Source organism: Dasypus novemcinctus, chromosome 3, assembly GCF_030445035.2.
Source record: "Dasypus novemcinctus isolate mDasNov1 chromosome 3, mDasNov1.1.hap2, whole genome shotgun sequence".
NCBI lineage: Eukaryota > Metazoa > Chordata > Mammalia > Cingulata > Dasypodidae > Dasypus > Dasypus novemcinctus.
In genome coordinates, this window is record NC_080675.1 from 27,574,274 (window position 1) to 27,594,688 (window position 20,415).

The 20,415-nt window shown below is 38.8% G+C and overlaps 1 protein-coding gene across 1 annotated transcript in view; it reads right to left on the minus strand.

Moving 5' to 3' along the window:
- The window catches only part of TSHR (thyroid stimulating hormone receptor), a 190,972-nt gene extending 176,203 nt beyond the window's left edge, over positions 1-14,769 (minus strand). The window contains exon 1 of the mRNA XM_004470897.3: positions 14,481-14,769. Within this exon, the coding sequence (XP_004470954.1) occupies positions 14,481-14,650 (170 nt within the window). The 5' untranslated portion in view covers positions 14,651-14,769. The remainder of the gene's footprint in view (positions 1-14,480) is intronic.
- Positions 14,770-20,415: the final 5,646 nt, after the last annotated feature.

The following is a 20,415-nucleotide window of genomic DNA, read 5'->3' on the forward strand; positions in this document are numbered from 1 at the left end:
AATAATTCCTTGAAAGTAATAACACTGAATGTCAATGGATTAACCTCGCCTATCAAAAGATTCAGACTGGGACATTGGATAAGGAAATATGACCCATCTATATGCTGTCTACAAGAAACACATCTTAGACCCAGGGATTCATGGAGGCTGAAAATAAATGGTTGGAAAACAATCTTACAAGCAAATAATAACCAAAAAAAGGCAGGAGTAGCTATATTAATATTAGACAAAATGGATTTTCAATGCGAAACAATTGTGAGAGACAAAGAAAGGTACTAAATATTAGTGAAAGGGACTATCTCTCAAGAAGAATGAACAATCATAAGTATTTATGCTCCTAACAAGGGTGCCTCCAAATACGTAAGGCAAACACTGGAAAAATTAAGTGAAAGAATAGATGCCTCTACAATTATAGTGGGAGATTTTAATACACCATTATCAACTTTGGACAGAATATCTCAAAAGAGAATCACTAAAGAAACAAAATATTTGAACAGTATATTAGAGGAGCTGGATCTAATAGACATATACAGATCATTACACCCGAATACATCAGGATATACATTTTCTCAAGTGCACATGGATCATTCTCCAAGATAGACCATATGCTAGGCCACAAAGAAAGGCTCAATGAATTCAGAAGATCAAAATCATAAAAATAATATCTCTGACCACAGTGGAGTGAAGCTGGAAATCTGCAAGGGCCAGAGGCCCAGATATCACACCAAGATATGGAAATTAAACAGAACACTCTTAGAAAAACAGTGGTCAAGGAGGAAATCTCAAAAGAAATTAATAACTACATTGAAACTAATGATAATGATAACACAACATACCAAAACTTATGGGATGCAGTAAAAGCAGCACTGAGAGGGAAATTTATAGCCATAAATTCATACATCAAAAAAGAAGAAAGAGCAAAAATTGAAGAACTAACTGCACATTTGGAGGAATTAGTAAAAAAACAACAAAGTAACCCCACAGGAAGAAGGAAGAAAGAAATAACAAAGATAAGAGCAGAACTAAATGAAATAGAAAATAAGAAAGCACTGGAAAAGATAAAAAAGACCAAGAGCTGGTTCTTTGAGAAGATCAATAAAATTGACAAACCCTTAGCGAGACTAACAAAGAAAAAAAGAGAAAAGATGCAAATACACAAAATAAGAAATGAGAAAGGAGATATCACCACTGACCCCACAGAAATAAAGACTATCATAAGAGGATACTTTGAAAAGCTATATTCTAACAAAAATGACAATTCAGAGGAAATGGACAAATTCCTAGAAACACATAAGCAGCCTATATTGACAAAAGAAGAAATTGACGATCTCAACAAACCAATCGCAGGTAAAGAGATAGAATCAGTCATTAAAAACTTCCCAACTAAGAAGAGCCCAGGGCCAGACGGCTTCACCGGTGAATTCTACAAAACATTCCGGAAAGAACTAACACCAATCCTGCTAAAACTCTTCCAAAAAATCAAAACAGAAGGAACATCACCAAACTCATTCTATGATGCCAATATTACCCTAGTACCAAAGCCAAACAAAGACACCAAAAGAAAAGAAAATTACAGACCAATTTCTCTAATGAACCTAGACACAAAAATACTCAACAAAATACTTGCTAACCGTATTCAACAACACATTAAATGAATTATACACCATGACCAAGTGGGATTCATTCCAGGTGTGCAAGGATGGTTCAACATAAGAAAATCAATCAATGTACTAAACCATATAAACAGATTGAAGGAAAAAAATCACATGATTATATCTATAGATGCAGAAAAAGCATTTGACAAAATACAGCACCCTTTCTTGATAAAAACACTGCAAAAGATTGAAATACAAGGAAATTTTTTGAACATGATAAAGAGTATATATGAAAAACCCACAGCCAACATCGTTTACAATGGTGAAATCCTAAAATCCTTCCCTTTAAAATCAGGAAAAAGACAAGGATGCCCACTCTCTCCCCTTCTATTTAACATTGTCTTAGAAATACTTGCTCAAGCACTGAGACAAGAACCAGATATAAAAGGCATTCAAATTGGAAAGGAAGAAGTCAAAATTTCATTATTTGCAGATAAACCCTGAAAACCCTGAAAGGTCTACAACAAAGCTTCTAGAACTCATAAATGAGTTTAGTAAAGTTGCAGGTTATAAGATTAATGCACAAAAAATCAGTAGCATTTTTGTATACCAATAATGAGCAAGCTCAGGAGGAAATCAAGAAACAAATACCATTTACAATAGTCAATAAAAAAATCAAATACCTAGGAATAAATTTAACTAAAGATGTAAAAAAACTTATACACAGAGAACTACACAAGACTGTTCAAGGAAATCAAAGAAGACCTAAATGAATGGAAGAATATTCCCTGTTCATGGATAGGAAGACTAAATATTATTAAGATGTCTATCCTACCAAAACTGATCTACACATTCAATGCAATCCCAATAAAAATCAACACAGCATTCTTTAAGGAACTAGAAAAACTAACTATGAAATTTATTTGGAAAGGAAAGAGGCCCCAAATAGCCAAAGACATATTGAAAAAGAAAAATGAAATTGGAGGAATCACACTACCTGACTTCAAAACATACTACAAAGCTACAGTAGTGAAAACAGTGTGGTATTGGCATGAGGAGAAACATACAGACCAATGGAACCGAATTGAGAGTTCTGATATAGATCCTCATATATATAGCCATATAATATTCGATAAAGCTACCAAACCCTCTCAACTGGGAGAGAATGGCCTATTCAACAAATGGTGCCTGGAGAACTGGATATCCATATGTAAAAGAATGAAAGAGGATTACCATCTCACATCTTATACAAAAATCAACTCAAGATGGATCAAAGAACTAAATATAAGACCCAAGACCATAAAGACTTTGGAAAGCAGTGTAGGGAAGCATATACAAGACCTTGAAAGTTCATGAAATGGCTTCATGAACTTCACACCAAAAGCATGAGTAGCAAAAGAACAAATAGATAAATGGGACCTCCTCAAAATTAAAGCCTTCTGCACCTCAAAGGAGTTTGTCAAGAAAGTGAAAAGGGAGCCTACACAATGGGAGAAAATATTTGGTAACCACATATCAGATAGGAGACTTATAACTTGCATATATAAAGAACTCCTATATTTTGAAAATAAAAAGATAACCCATTTAAAAAATGGGAAAAAGATTTAAACAGACACTTCTCCAAAGAAGAAATACAAATGGCTAAAAAGCACATGAAAAAAAGCTCCAAATCTCTAGCTATCAGGGAAATGCAAATCAAAACTACAATGAGATACCATCTTACTCCCATAAGATTGGCAGCTATGAAAAAAATAGAAGAATACAAATGCTGGAGAGGATGTGGAGGAATGAGAACACTCATTCACTACTGGTGGGAATGCAGAAGGATACAACCATTCTGGAGGACAGTTAGGTGGTTTCTCAAAAAACTAATGATAGATTTGCCATATGACCCAGCAATTCCACTGCTGGGTATATACCCAGCAGAACTGAAAACAAGGACACAAACTGATATATGCACACCAATGTTCATAGCAGCATTGTTCACTATTGTCAAAAGTTGGAATCAACCCAAATGTCCATCAACAGATGAATGGATAAGTAAAATGTGGTATATATATACAATGGAATACTACTTGGCTTTAAGAACAAATACACTACAAACACACATGATAACATGGATGAATCTTGAGAACCTTATGTTGAGTAAAGCAACCCAGGCATTGAAGGACAAATACTACATGACCTCAATGGTATGAAATAAGTAAACCAAGCTGCCTCAGAGAGCTACAGACTGGATGATAGGCTTACAGGAAATCGGGGGGTAGAAAAAGGACATAAACTAACCTCTACATGGGTGAAATCTATGATAAGCTGGAGGTAGGTATGTGTACATGGAAGGGATAAAATGGGGGCATAGGGTTACCTTTGGGTGGGACTTTGCGAGCTTGAGGGGGGCTAGGGATGGGAGGACGGGTAATATTGCCCAAGAAATTGGGGGGAGGGTGGGGCAACATACAAACATAGGAGATTGTCAGGTGTTTGTTGAGAGTATAATGCTGAGAAAACCTTTTCGAAAATATAATAAGGAAAGTTACCTGTTTAAGATACTTAAAGGGGATAATCTGACACAGGACAGACTCCTAGCAAATATGTGAATGCTCATTTTGCCAGAGTGGTTTATATCATTGTGAAGAGACCCGTATAATGAGAGTGAAGGTATACCCACATCCTGGGGAGGACTGAGGCCATCAAACAGAGGGAACTATATCTCTTAAGAGAAATGGTGGCTCCCAGGGTATTAGGGCAGTTCAGCATGTCAAGCCCTCAACACTGTTGCAAGTATCTCTGAACTTGGCTCTTCAAGAAACAAACATTGACTGTCACTGTGGGCCCTAAGGGGAGGGGGAAATAGGTATTGAATAGATGCAACCAGTGTAACTGTGTGGGCAATAGAAGTGTTTCACAAGAGTACGCAAAGATGGATATAAGACATATAAAATTACACCAAAAATATATAGGGGCTGACAGGCTAAAATGTAAATCATAATGTAAAACATAAGGTAACTAAAAATTTAGAAAATTGTATAGTCTAAAATATAAACCACAATGTAAACACAAATATTACCTTGTTTGAAAGCTATTGTCTCAATATATGTACATCAGTTTCAGTAAATATGATATGAATATGTTAAAAGATTATTGCTGTAGAAGGGAAAAGGTTTTATGTTGGATATGTGGGAGAACTGTATATTGTATATATGATTTACTGTGATCTAAGACTCTTGTAAAGATAAGCTTAATAATTAGAAAAAAGAAAAGAAAAAAATAGGATGTAGAATTTTTCCAAATTAATATGAATTCTATATCTAACCCTTAAGCTCATCGCTATATTCCATTTTACTATTAAGGGAACCAGGCATTTACTATTATATAATTTACTATTATATAATAGTAAATAGGCATTTACTATTAAGGGCTTCACTTTTCAGGAAGTCTTGGATCACAGAGAGGTTCAACAAGGACAGCGGAGGAATACTAGAATGGGATGTTATTGACAGAGGACACATGGTTGGCAGGGAGTTCTACAGGGCATATATCCAGGGTACCTAAAAATGTTTGGATATTTTCATAGTGGAAACAATTAAAAACAACAACTGAGGGAGTGCTGAGATTCTAGCCAGTGGAGCTCTATCACAGTCCCTAAAGGAACAGCAACAATCCCCCAAGTGCAATGGCAAAGACCAAAGAAGAATGAAGGTCCAACAATGAGCCCCTGATACTAATGGCTATGCTTGTGAGCCTGCGCAGCTGAAATAAGAACAAGGCCTAGAGCAGCAGTGTGCCTAAGAGTTATCTCCTGAGAGCCTCTGTGTTGCTCAAATGTGGCCAGTCTCGAAGCCAAACTCAGCATGTAAATTCATTGCCTTCCCCCCAGCATGGGACATGACTCCCGGGGATGAGCCTCCCTGGCACCAAGGGATCACTACCAAGTACCAGCTGATGATGTAACTAGAAAATGACCTTGAATAAAAGGTTCAACTTGGACCAGCAGAATATCTCTGTCCACATATAATAACAGGAGTTAAAAATGCTTTTTGACCTAAATCAAAGGGGAAATGGAAAGGACAAATGAGTTTATATGGCTATGAGTCTCTAAAAAAGAGCTGGGAGGTTACCAGAGGGGTTGCCCTTATGCACACTTGAGCAGAGTCCCAGAGACAGATAAAGTAGATACAACCCCAGGTATTGGTTCTTCTGAGGGCTACAGAGACCCACAGGTTTTATGGTCATGGCAGATGGAGTTCACTGCCCTGTCAGTTGGCCCTTCTTTGGAGTTGGTGTTTCTGTGTGATGGAGCTGGAATCATATGTGATCTCTTTTCACAAGCCTTTCCTGTTACTTTACCAGAATTGTAGTTGGTACTGGAGTTTAAGATATACCCAGAGGTGGCAGACTTGGCCCAGTTGGTTTGGGCATCCGTCTACCACATGGGAGGTCTGTGGTTCAAACCCCGGGCCTCCTTGACCCATGTGGAGCTGGCCCATGTGGTGCTGATGCACGCAAGGAGTGCCCTGCCACACAGGGGTGTCCCCTGCATAGGGGAGTCCCACACACAAGGAGTGCACCCCATAAGGAGAGCCACCCAGCGTGAAAGAAAGTGCAGCCTGCCAAGGAATGGTGCTGCACACACAGAGAGCTTACACAAGATGATGACACAACAACAACAAAAAAAGAGAAACACAGATTCCCATGCCGCTGACAACAGAAACAGACAAAGAAGACGATGCAGCAAATAGACACAGAAAACAGACAACTGGGATGGACAGGGCCGGGGGCGGGGGGGGAAGGGAAGGGGAGAGAAACAAATAAAAAAAAAAATCTTAAAAAAAGATATACTCAGAGGATCTGAATCTCTGGACTGACCATATGATAACCAGGCCCTGAGCCTCAACAGACTTCAGCTCCTACACTCTAGTTTATTGGACTTACCCCACTCAGCTAACATGGAGTTGAAGAAGGTCAACCACCACACCATGGAGCCAAGAGTGCCTACAACTGAAAGCAGGAGGATTGCATCCAGCATCCATGTGGAATCTAAGCCCCCTCTTGACATAGATGTGGAATGGACACAACCAATCCAAGGTCCACAGGATGGAGGAATAGAATATGGATTAGAGTGGACTTACTGATATTCTATTCATGAACTATTGTGGTTGGTAATTGAAAAAAATGTGGCATTGGTATGGAAAAAGTGGCCATGGTGGCTGCTGGGTGTGGGGAATGGGAGGAAGAGATGAGATGTGGAGGCATTTTCGGGACTTGGAGTTGTCCAGGGTGGTGCTGCAGGGACAATTACCAGACATTGTATGTCCTCCCATGGCCCACTGGGTGGACTGTGGGAGAGTGTGGGCTATGATGTGGACCATTGGCCATGAGGTGCAGCGATGCTCAGAGTAGTATTCACCAAATGCAGTGAATGTGTCATGACGATGGAGGAGAATGTTGCTATGGGGGGAGTAGTGGGGTGAGGGGGGTGGGGGGTACATGGGGACCTCATATTTTTTTAATGTAATATTAAAAAAATGAATTAAATAAATTTAAAAAAATTTTTAAAAGAAAACAATCATAATAATGTATTCAAGAGAAAAACCATCACATTCAAAGGGCAGGTAGTTTTTGCCTCTTTAAATATACGTTTTAGTATTCTTTGTAATAATATAGAATGAATCACAGTTAATACCAAATGTATACTTATAACCACACAAAAATGCCAAATTTTTCCTGGGGAGCATTTCTTAACTATTTTGTGGTCAGGAATCTTTGAAAATCTGAGGAAAGTTATAGAATCAGAAATACAGTGATGTACTTGTATTATTACTATAAAGAATAGAGGTCTGTGGAACATGCTGGGACATGTTGAACTATGTTTATTGTTATCATAGCTGGGAGTCCATAACGTATAAAAAAAGGTTCGTAGTACTGATGCAAAATATGCAACCCCGACATAGGTGAGAGTGAACTTACTTAGCTGTTTCAGGTGAATTTTGCATTTCCTTGCCTTGAGATATTTAAAATGTTTTCCCTCTAGCTTATAGCAGGAGCCTCTTAACTGTTCTCTCTTCCATCCTTGCCCTCAATGTATTCCCCACACAGCCAAGGAGATTCTTTTAAATGCAGGTAAGGTCAGGTCTTTCCATTACTTGAAACCCTATTCTCTCTAAAAAAAAACGAAGTCCTTACAGTGGCCAAAAAACCCTATGTGACCCAAACTATTTTTTTATTTTTCTGATTCTATGTCTTATTCCTCTTGCTCACTAATTCAGCTCTCATCCTATTGGACTTCTTGCTTTTCCTCACACTTGTCAGGCTTGCCACATTAAGTTCTTTCCTCTTCCTGGAACATTATTTTCCCTCACTTCCTTTGAGTTTTTTCTCAGAAGATACCCTCTCAATAAAATTTTCCTATTCACTCTAAAATTTAACACTTCTGTTATTTAAAAAAAAAAACCATTCATAGCACTTATCACCATATAATATACCATATAACTTATGTATATCTTTCTCCACTAGAATATAAGTCTCACAAAGGCAAGTTTGTGTGTATATGTGTTGTTGTTGTTATTGTTCAGTTATAGATCCCAAGTGTCCGAAAAGAGCCTGGCATATATTTTGCATCAGTACTACCAACTCTGTTTTATAAGTTATGGACTCCCAGCTATGATGATGATAAACACAGCTCAACATGTCCCAGCATGTTCCATAGACTCTACTATATTTTATGATGTACTTGTAATTTACCCTTCAAATTGGGAAATTAGGCACTGACTAAAGCACACCTTTCCGGTTCTGAGTCTGATTTTATGAGAACTGCTTTACAACTCTGCAACTTATGATTGATACCAATGTAAAATAATTCTTGTCTATAGACATGCAGATCCCATATTGTCTGATAGAGGTTCAACTGATGTCCCTTCCCCACTCTGGAAGAAGCTAGTTTTGCTCTCATTTGCACATTTTAATTCTTCAATATTCCTGATCTGCAAATGTATCTATTTTTTTGGATTCTCCTTTAAACTGGTTATAAACATCTTACCAGTTTCCTCATTAATAAATTGAATAAAATCTTTAACACTTATTCAACTTATAGCTCTATCAGAGTCATGGGGACTTTCCTTGGGGACTATCCTTCAACAGCATTAACTCATTCATACCTACTAACAGTCCCATGAGGCAGTTACTTTATAATTATCCTTATTTTCTAGATAAAGAAATTGAGGCACAGGGAAATTAGATAATGTTCCCAACAGCACAAGTAGGAAATGATAGAGCAAGACATTCAACCCATATGGGCTGGCTAGTGTGCTCCTAACCACTCTTCCTTCTTGCCCCTGTAAATAGAGTGGAATGCCCAAAAAAGTTAGGATTCCTAATTCTTAAATAAAAAGTAAAAGATTTTTCTAGAAGTGTCTTTTAAGTATTTGAGAAAATTTAATCAATCAAATATTCAAGTGCTTTGAAAGAAAATATATTACATTTGTATTCAAGCTATTTCATGAAGTAATAAATTATTTATTAAAATATTATTAAATTGGAAAACCCTCCTAAAATGATGGTTACAATTAATTAGATTTACATATAAAATATTAAATATATGGGAACTTTAAGAAAGATTAGATTTACATTTATTACTGCATGAATCAAATAATTTTTAAATAAAATATTGAATTTGAATGCATCAAATAATTTTTAAAACCAATTATGTACAATAGGTCTTTTTTGTGCATAAAAGCTGGCCTCCAAGACATCAAAATTCACCTTGTGCTATAAGGAAAATAGTAGCACATTTTATTCCCCATCAATATCTTCTTTTCAAAAGAATAATTCATGCCTTCCTTGACCCTCAGGTCAGAATTCTTCAAAGCTCTCCATTGCTTTTGGGATAAATCTAAAATCCTATCCCTGTACTACAAGGTCTTGCATGCTCTGACCCTTCTCTATTTCTCCAGCTTGAATATGCCTCGGTGTTTTCCAATGTGCAGTTCTGTGTCCTGGAATGCTGCTTCTCCACCTGCAACCCCCACCCCTGCAATCCCTCATACGGGGCTCCTACCCAGCTCCTATTGGTTCTTCAGGGTGTAGCTCAAAGCCTTTCATAAAACCCATTTGTCAGCTTTCCCCCCTCCCCACTAAGTATACTCTCAGAACTTACCACTATTATCATTATATATTTTTGTGATTATTTAATAATATTCAGCTTCTGCACTAGATCCTAAGATCCCTGAGGACAGGGACATGTTGGTGTTCACCAAAGCCAGAGTGGAACACAGTGGCTGGGATAGAGCCAGTACTTAATAAATATTTGCAGAATGAAAATGAGAAATGAAGTGATGAGGATGAAATGATGAGAAATGTTGAGGACATATGGCCCCTCTTTGGTGGGGAATTCCTTATCATTATGATTATTATTAGGATCAAGTTCTGCATCTCTCATTACAAACATCAAAAGGAAGGTGGCAACGTCCTCCTTCTCCCTCCCTCTGACCGCACAGCATGTAATATCTACCAGCCAATCAGATGCTCCCAATAGGATATTAACAATATGTTGGTGATTCAAAGAGTTTAGAAATTATTTATTGCAGCAACACTGACAGTCCAGCAGCTACAGGACTGGGAGCCCAGTGCTGCAGGTGTCTAGGGACTGCAGCTGCAGTATTGTCCATAGAATTGTCCTGATCAGTTGGTCAGTCACAGTTCTACTTCCTGCCCACACTGGGCCCTGGCCTATTTTCAAAGCCTGGTTGTACAATGATTCTGTAAAGTATATATTATTCTTCCAAAATATTTATTTCCCTCTTAAGCTGGCAAAGATGGATTTTCTTTTACTTGCCTTCAGAAACTTTGACTGGTCTTTTAAAAAAATGTGCGTGTGTTCAAAATATTTTGAGAATCATGGTACAGGAAACATGAAGTAAAACCACCTTTACAAGGCACAAAATATTGGGCTGTGTGTGGGCAGCATGTGGGTATGAAGCAGAGAGTTTCCTTTTAGGATGGAAACCAAATGTCATTCAGGTTAAGTCTACTGATTGTGACTAAAACAATTATGATATATGTAATAAACTCACATTTCCTTAACTGTGGGACAGGGACAACTAGAGACACATGAGATTATTTTAGGTGAAGCTCTACAAGTCATTAAATAGTATTGAATCACACAGTGAGAAAGTAATCCTCTTTTCAATAGTCTTTCAATTCTTCATATGTCTTTAATATGTCTCTAGCACTTGCTCATCTCCCTGTTAAAGAGAAGAGGGCCTCAGGCTCAGAATGTTCACAGACAAAAGTTTTTCTCTAGAATTTAATTACATTTTGGTTTCACTGTATTTTATGTTCTGGTTACCTCCTATTATGGTAAATGATGCTGATTTTCCGTTTATAGTCATGATAGAAGCTTTCCTAAATAAATTTCTTCAGATTATGGAAGTGAGTCAACATAAAAATATTGAGGAAGTAATAGTACAGGTGGAACATGAATAGGGCAAAAATCTAAAGATGGGGAGTCATTGTCTAAAATTTAGGAAACACCAGGATAGTCCATCCATTAGAGCCACAGATGCAGAATGCAAATGACTAAAAACCAAAGCAAAAACCTGAACCCAGAGACACCAGCAGCGGCAACAATTCCCTCGGAAATATTCCTGAAGGTGTAAGAGTGTGTGGAGGATGATAAACCATTACTTCAGTGAAGCCCAAGCCAGTGGGGGCAGTGAGGGTGGTAGTTGTCAACATGAAACCAAAACCAGGGAGGTCAAAAGGCCAAGGCAAGGCAAGGTAGCAGCTCCTTGAGGAAGAATACAAACAAACCCCATTCACCTCACACAGAGAATGGACCATCCTCTTGTGCATAGAGCAGCAAAAGGCAATTCTTTGAATGAGAATGATCTGTCATTCTTGGCCCCCCTGGTATTGAGGTGATATAATCTATAATTATACACCAACATTCTATTTTTAATTTTATTCCACTTGCTTCATTTAAGTCCCCTTAAATCAGAAATTCTCAATTGGAAGAAGCAACTTTTTTTCGACCTTTCTGCATATAAATATTCTAGGATGTTCCACTGGGAGTTGGGAACACCAGCTCTCCCTCACCTCCAACCTTGTCAGAGCCACTGTTAGAATGAGTGTGCATCATGCCCCTCTGCAAGAAGTGAGAAAATAATTTCAAAACCACTTCAGTTAGAGCTACAGATGATGTATTTCCCACTCCTCCATTAGATTCCGTGGCAGTGTAAGGGTGGTGTAGAAAGAAGAGATCTCTTTACTACCGTAATATATTACAGAAGGTAAATTGTAGGAAAATTGCTCTTAGCACCTTAATAATTTGTAAAATGGCTGGGCAGCAGTTAACACAGCATCCTGACAAACTCTGCAGAAATAATCAAGTATGCAGGAGTGAATTTTTGCCTCACATTTTACACCAGTGAGGGCTCTTCAAAAACTTTAAAAGGAAATATACTCCAAATAACATAAAGCCTGTGAGAGAATATGCTTCAGCATGGTTCCTGTAAATTTAAAGTAGGTTCCTGTAAAAGTCATGGTTCCTGTAAAATTAATGACAAAGATATGGTTTGTTTCAGCAGGGAGTGCCATCTATAATTCTGATATATTCTTTGTTTTCCTCCCTTCTTCCTACTGTCTTCTTCTTCCTTCTTTCTATCCTTCTTACCTTTCCCCCCCAAACCTTCTATTTTCTGAGTTTTATGTAGTTCTCACCTGAGGCTATTTGTGATTTATTGGATATCACTGGTTTTCAAACTTCCTTCCCCAAAGCCTCATGGACCTCTCTGGGGAAAGCTGGCAGGGTAAGGCCCACTTTCACCTAAGGGTGATGGTTTAAGGGTGCAGGCTCCACAGTTGACTATGCAGTATCTCAAATCCCACTTGCTCTACTTACAAGCTGTGTGACACATCCTTCATCATTTGTGCCTCAGTTTCCTCAACTGCAAAATGAGGGTAATAAAGTGCACCTACTTAATTGGATTTTGTGAGGATTCAATGGGTTAGTTCATGTAAAATTATAAGAATAGAGTCTCACACAAAATAAGCATGATATAATCATCAGCTTTACATATTTGACTTCTCATATGAGCTTTCCATTGACAAGGGTTCCACTGCCCCCAAATGATTAGAGAAGTATTTCGCTACTGTTGCAGATATTGTTTAAACTGGTAAAACATTTTATTCACACTTTCCCTGTCAGAACCATCTCTCTCTTCAATAACTCTAGAAATGCTGCTATCTTTAAAGAAGTCCCTGAAGAAGGGATGTTCCTGGCTCGTTCTCCCAACCCAATAGTAGACAATCTAGGATCAACATATTCCTTCATTCACCAAGTTTTTTTTTGAGCACCTATGTAGTTCCAGGTCTTGTCCTGGGTGCAAGGAATTCAGGGTTGAATGATAGGTTTCCTAACCTAAACAAGCTCATGTAAATAACAAGTGAGAGAAAAGCAAACAGTGTTTAAAGGCTAGGGTTGGCTCATGCACAGAATATTATGGGGGGGTGGGCAGCACAACCAGACTAGTGGTCATGGGCCAGTAGAAGCTTCTGGAAGGAATTGAGCCCTAATCTGTATCTTCAGGTAGATATTAGCCAGATGGAAAAAAGGGAAAAGTTGTCTTAGACAAAGTGGACAGCATGTGGGGAGACAAGGGCAAGAATGAGAGCAACGAACTTTGAGGGTACAGCCAGAGGTTCGATCAGTAGGAGTAGAGAGTCAAAGAGATGAAGAGAAGTGGGGCTTGAGAGAGAGACTGGGCTAGGTCTTGAAGGATCTCATAGGTCATAAAAAATAATTTAGAGTTTTATACCAGATAACTCCAGGAGCCACTGTAGGGGTTTAATCAAGAGGATGATAAGAACATATATTCTGTGGTAGCAACATGGTGAATAGAGCACAGTTTGGAGGTTATTGCACCAATTCATCCAGATGAGACAGGAAATCAGGGTTCTCAGAGTACAGAAATCTGTGCTGAAACATTCATCACCTACTGCTGAATGTCCCTATGAGTGAAATTTTTGAGAAAATCATGAAGTACAACTTCATATTTTCTTTTTGTCTATCTAATAACCTGCACTTTCATACCTTATCTGGGTTTAACCAGCCCAGGTTATTTTACTATTCTCTCTTTCTGTTTTATTTTAACCATTACAAAAAACCCTTTTCTCCCTTAGGTCTTGCCTACAGTTAAGCTTTTGGTGGTCACTGATTTAAATTATAAAGCTTATGTAACATTAAGTTTCTTAATTTGGTAACATTTAACATGCAGTTAAAATGCATTTTATGAAATTGCAGCTCTTGAGAACTCTATCATGCCTATATCCTAAAGGAGAATTCTGGATCAGTAGGCAGCTCCTATTGGAGTAAGTATACACATTGTACGAAGGACATATTTTAAATAAGAGCTTCTGATTAAATTGTTATCAGCTATTTGATGAGTCAAAGGAACTGTTAAGATTGTTAAGATATTCCTCCCCCCCCCCCCTCAGAAGGCTAAAAGGAAAAATCCATGTATGCAATTTTCCCTTAGCCAAGGTAATATTACAAAGATGAGTTTTGAGTTGCTATTGACCTTATCAATATCTGAAGTGGAACTGAGATTCAGCCAAGGCTAAGAGTAGGCAAAATACAAAATAGCATATTTTAGAAAGAACACCACTCACTTTCATCTTGCACCAAAGTTTGGTTACCTTTCCTGTGTTAAGAATAACTGGGGTGTCAGCAATGATAGCTTTCCAAGTGTGCACGTTTGGGTTTTGAATCAACATACATACACACACGCACACCTTTGGCCTGTTACTAAGCCGTTTCTGTGCACTTCCATCCACCTTCCAGGTACTTTTGGCCTGTGGGTCCTACCCTCTCCACTCCCCGGTACTCACAGAGTCTGTGTATTGGGTGGAAGGCTAGGGATGCGGTGGATATCCTTGCAGGTGACTCTGAAGTCGTCTTCCTGGTGGCACTCGCAGGGCGGAGAATGACACGCCTTTCCTCTCAGACTCCTAAGCAGGGTGAGCAGCAACGCCAGCTGCAGCAGGGGCGTGGGCCTCATTTTCTACAGGTCCGCGAGTCTACTTCATCCTCTGCTACCGCCTCATTCCCAGCCTTCTGCACGTCCTGTTCCCCCAGGCTGGAGGAGACGCTGGAGCGGGAGGGGTTGGAAGAGGGAGGGCTCCAAAGGGGCTATGACCTCACCACCAAAGAGGAGGTTGGAGAGGGGGCAGAAGAGGCTCTTAAGTGCTCTGCTTCCCTAGGCAACTCTCCACCCAAACAAGCCTACTTGCTTCACTTCCCTTGTCCCGAGCCACACAGCGGCTCCATCCGTTCCCTGACACCTACCATCGGTCCGGGCTGTCCCCTCACTGCTTTCTTATATTGCCTATTTTCCAACCACCGTCCCCTTCCATCCTACGCCCAGTTCACACGCCCCTCCTTTCCTTCTCTCCAAACCCAAAGACCCTCCTTTCCCATGGGTAGCCTTCTAAAAGGGCCCGCTGGCACGCACGCTCTATCCAGACTAAGTACCCGCACGAGCTGGCCCAGAGCGAAGAGGGAGCGGACTGGTGTCCTGCAGAACTTCAGCTCCCCTTGGCCTAAGACGCCCCAGATGAGAGTAGGAGGCAGCCCGCAGCGCTGGCCAGCGGGGCTGCTGCCCGAGCCGGGATGCGAAGCCCCGGGCTGTTGCTGGTCGCTCCTCAACTACAGCGCCTGGCAGGGACCCGAGCGCTCCTCGCGAGCAGCCAGCTTGGCACAGAAGTCGCGGCCAGGAGTCGCCTGGGGGCGCCCAACTCGCAGGGCTGAGGGGACGCCTGGAGGCAGGTCAGGAATTGGGCTCTGGGGCCATCTGCTGTGGGAAATCGGGAACAGCAGAAGCAGGTCCCTGTGCCCTGAATAGAACTCTGAATCCAGCTTTGCGAAAGGGGTTCGGAGTCGGCCTCAAGTTCTGGTCTGCCCAGGAATTTTTCTAAGCCACATGTCGGCCAGAAGATGGGAAGAAAAGGAACACTTAAGCGGCCCACAGTCATCTACTCATCATTGTCCACATAGTAGCCAAAAAAAGATAATTAAAACTATAAGTCAGATGGTGCCAATTTCTCTCTTAAAAGCCTTCACTTGCTTCCTATTCCTCCTGGGGTAAAATACCAACTCCTTACATACTCATGATTCCCTTTATGTGAACTTCTAGAACAGGGGAACTAAGTTAGAAATACTGGTTGGAGGAGACTGACTAGAAAAAGACAGGCGGAAACTTACTGGCATTATAGAAACATTCTATATGTTAATTGGGCTGGGGGTTAATCAGATATATACATTTGTTAAAATTCAATTGACTGTACACTTAAAATCTGTGAACTTCAATGTTTACAGTGGCTTTATTCATAATTACCCCAAACTGGAAGAAACCCGAATGTCCCCTCAAGTAGGTAATGGATAGATTGTGATACATTCATACAATGGCATACTACTGAGCAAAAAACAGGAATGAGCTATGGATACACACATGGACGAATCTTGAATCTCAACAAACTACATATTTTCTGATTGAATTTATATTACATTCCCAATAGGGCAAAACTATAGGGACAGAAAACAGATAAGTGTTGCTAAGGCCCGGGATTGGGGGAAAGGGTTGATTACAAATGATACCAGGTCGTTTTATGGGTGAATGAATCTCTCCTGCATCTGTATTGTGATGGTAGTTCCATGGCTGTCTGAGTTTGTCAAAACTCACAGAACTATAATCTAAAGAGGGTAAATTTTACTCTATGGAAACTACGTTTAGCAAAAAAGAAAAGAAAACAAATCTGTGCATTTTATCATATGTCAATCAAAAAGAGAAAAAAATATATAAATTCTTTAACCTGACTGACAAAGTGCTAAAAGAGGGGTCTGCAAACTTTTTCTGTAAAGGACCATATAGTAAATGCTTGCTTTGTGAGCTACATCTGATCTGTGCCACATCTATTTTTATTTTTCTACTACTCTCTAAAAATGCAAAAGCCATTAGCTGTTAGGTTGTATCAAAACAGGTCTTGGGCCTGGATTTGACCCAAGACCAATGTTTGCTGATCCCTGCTCTGTAAGATATGACCCCTGCCCCTCTGTGACATCTCATTTCATAACATGCTACCCTTGTTCTCCATATCCAGCCATTCTTACTCTGTTGAACCTAGTACATGCCAAGCTTCTTATCAGCTGAGGACCTCTGCTGTTGCTTAACACTAAAGCTGGAAAAATCTGCCCCCCAATGTTCATGTCATTCAAGTCTCAATTTAAGTATCATCTCCTCAGAAAGATTTTCCCTAAAAATCCTGTCTAGGGAAGTGATTCCCTGTCATATTACCATGTTTCACTATCTCCAAAGTCCTAAATGATATTGCAGGGACAGATGCTGGACATTATATATCCTGCCATAACCCACTAAATGTACTGAGGGAGAGCCTAAACTACAATGTAAACTATTATCCATGTGGTGCAGCAGTGCTCCAAAATGTATTCACCAAATGCAATGAATGTGCCACAATGATAAAAGAGGTTGTTGATGTGGGAGAAGTGGGCGCAGGGGATTGGGGTTATATGGGAACCTGTTTTATTTTTTTAATGTAACATTTTTTGTGATCTATGTATCTTCAAAAAATACAATTTAAAAAATGATGGGGTGGGGGGTAGGGAGTGGGGTATATGGGAACCTCTTATGTTTTTTAATGTAACATTTTGTGTGATCTATTAACTTTAAAAAGATAATTAAAAAAGAAAAAAGAAAAATTATAAGTATGATTAATAACAGGAACATTATTATTATTCACATTCTTGCATGGTAGATTTTTTTCAATATAGAGATATGAATCACAGAATGGGGACACTCAGAAGACAGTAAGTGGCAAGTTTAGAATTAAAATAGTAAGATTCCTTAGATTCCATGGTCTCTACCAACAAGATAAGAGTCTGGATATTTGGAAAATTTATTTTGGGTGGATCAAACATATATGACATCTAGAAATCTAGTCAAACATTCTCATTTTTAAAGCAGGATCTGGAAAGACTTCTGCCTTCAAGCTATGATAAAGTAACTCGTATTACACTTGACCTCTTGCTTTAAACAACTATACAACTATATACAAAATATTTGAAGTAGCTGTTTTCAGGCATTTGACAACAAGCAGTGAAGGATTATAATCCTTAAGAGAGGGGAACATATGAAATAATCCCCATGGGTTTCTTTGCTATCTGCCTGGGTACACTTTTCAGATCATGATGCAGGGAAATAAAACTCAAATAAAAAGTGATGATGGTCTTGCTGAGCTGACAAGGTAAAGATTGGAATTCAGGGATGCTGAGATGGAAAAGTACTGGAGGGGTAGAAGCTATACAAAATTCAAGGTGCTGAATTGGGGGGAGAGGCAGGGTCCTATAACAAAAGAAGCTATACAAGAGGGAAGCAGATGTCTCCTGTGTGTGAGTTTGTTAGGGCCCATCATTAAGGACTAGGCAATTTAGGCATGGGGCAAGACTCCTCAAATCCTAGAAGATTGTACCTGCTGTGGGGCTGAAAACCAAACAGAAACACTCAAAGTTGTGCAGTGCTGGGAAATATTTGAGTGAGGAGATCTAACTAAGCACCTCAGACATTCAGTGACACCATGCTTCACGAATAAAGACCTCACACTAAAATAGGACCATTTGCTAGTACTAAGAAGGAAATCAAAACAGATCCATCCCAACAAGGAATATAAATAAGTCTGACAGGATCAGGATGATTCACTAGTAAGTTAACTGCCTGTAAGAAAATAACTGAAAGCCCTTTAAATGAAGACAATGTATCTAGACTTCATGCAATGTACCTTTCACAATGTCTTGCATACAACAAAAAATACTAGATATGCAGGGAAGCAAGAATCATAATCATGAGAAAAAACACTATGATGAAATTGACTCCATAATGTTCCAGATATCAGAATTGGCAGACAAGAACATTAAAATAAGCTATTGCAAATACGGAATTTAGTGAAAAGGTGGTCATAGTGATGACATAGATTGAGAAACTCAGTTGGGAAAAGGAAATTAACAAGAAAATTAAATGAAAATTCTATAACTATGAAGTACAACATCCGAAATTAAAAATTCACTGGATAAGTTGGATAGCATGTTGAACCTTACAGATAAAAGGTTCTCCCTTTAAGGCTAATACATCATGATCATGTGAGGTTTATTATGGTAAAACAAAGTTGGCTTAACATTTAAAAATCAATCAGTGTAGGGAAGCGGCTGTGGTTCAATCAATTGGGCTCCCGTCTACCATATGGGAGGCACTGGGTTTGCATCACAGGGCCTCCTTGTGAAAGCAAGCTGGCCCGTGCCTGCAGAGAGCTGATGCCTGCACCCATGGAGAGCTAACAGTCTGCACCTGCAGAGAGCTGGTGCAGCAAGATGACCCACCAAAGGGAGATAAGCAGACACAGAAGAATGCACAGCGAATTGACACTGAGATCAGGCAGCAAGCAAGCTACAAGGGGTGTGTGTGGAGGGGAGAGTAAATAAATAAATAAATATTAACTAAAATGAGGTAAAAAAATCAATCAGTGTAACTTACCATATCAACAGACAAAAGAAGAAAAATCATAATCTTAATAGATAAAAAATATTTTACAAAATCCAACATCTGTTTTTGATGGTTAAAAAAAAAACGAGTGTCAGCAAACTAGGAATAGATGAGAATTTCCTCAAACTGATAAAGGGCCTTTATAAAAGACTGGCAGATTATACTATACTCAATGGTGAAAGACAGACTGTTTCTCCTTTTAAATTGGAACAAAACATGAATGTCATTCTCACTACTCCTATTCAGCATCATACTGGAAGTACTGATAGTGTAATAATGAAAAAAAAAGATATGTTGTTTGGAAAGGAAGAAGTAAAACTCTCACTAGTCACAGATAACATGATTGTCCATGAATACTAAAGACTCTACAAAAAATATACTAGAAATAAAAATGAGTTAACAAGGTCACAAAATTCAAGGTCAATTTGCAAAATTCATTGTATTTCCTTAGACTGGAACTATACATTGGAAATGAAAATGAAACATTAGTACCATTTACAATAGAATCAGAAAATAAAATAAAATACCTAAGTATAAATCTAAAATAAATGTGTATTGAAAACTATAAAACACAGATGAATGAAATGTAAAGACTTTAAGAAATGGAAAAACATGCTAATAAGATTGTAAGATTCAATATTGTTAAGATGCCAATTATATTGAAATTGACCTATAGATTCAGTGCAATCACAATCAAAATTCCAGGTGGAAATGTTTGTAGAAATTGGCAAGTTGATTCTAGAATTTAGATGGCAAGGAAATGCATTAAAAATAATTATAATAAAAAGAACAATGTTGGAGCACTTATACTACCTGATTTAAACACTTAAAATGTAGCTACAGTTGTTAGGCCAAGGTGGTTTTGGCAGAGGATAAGACACATAAGTCAGTGGAATGGAATGGAAAATTCAGAAACAGACCCATACATATATGGCCAATGGATTTTCAGTAAGGCTGTTAATGCAGCTCTATATAGAAGGGATTCTTTTCAACAAACGGTGTTTGAACAATTGAACCTTCATAAGCAAAAACGGTAAGACAAATAAATAAATCTTCTTCAATGCACACCTCGTACAAAATACAAATATTACATTCAAAATGCATCATGGACCCAAATATAGACACTGAAATAATAAAACTTCTAGAAGAAAATGCAGTAGAAAATCTTTATGACTTCTGTCAAGCAAACATTCCTTAGATATGAATCCCAAAACATG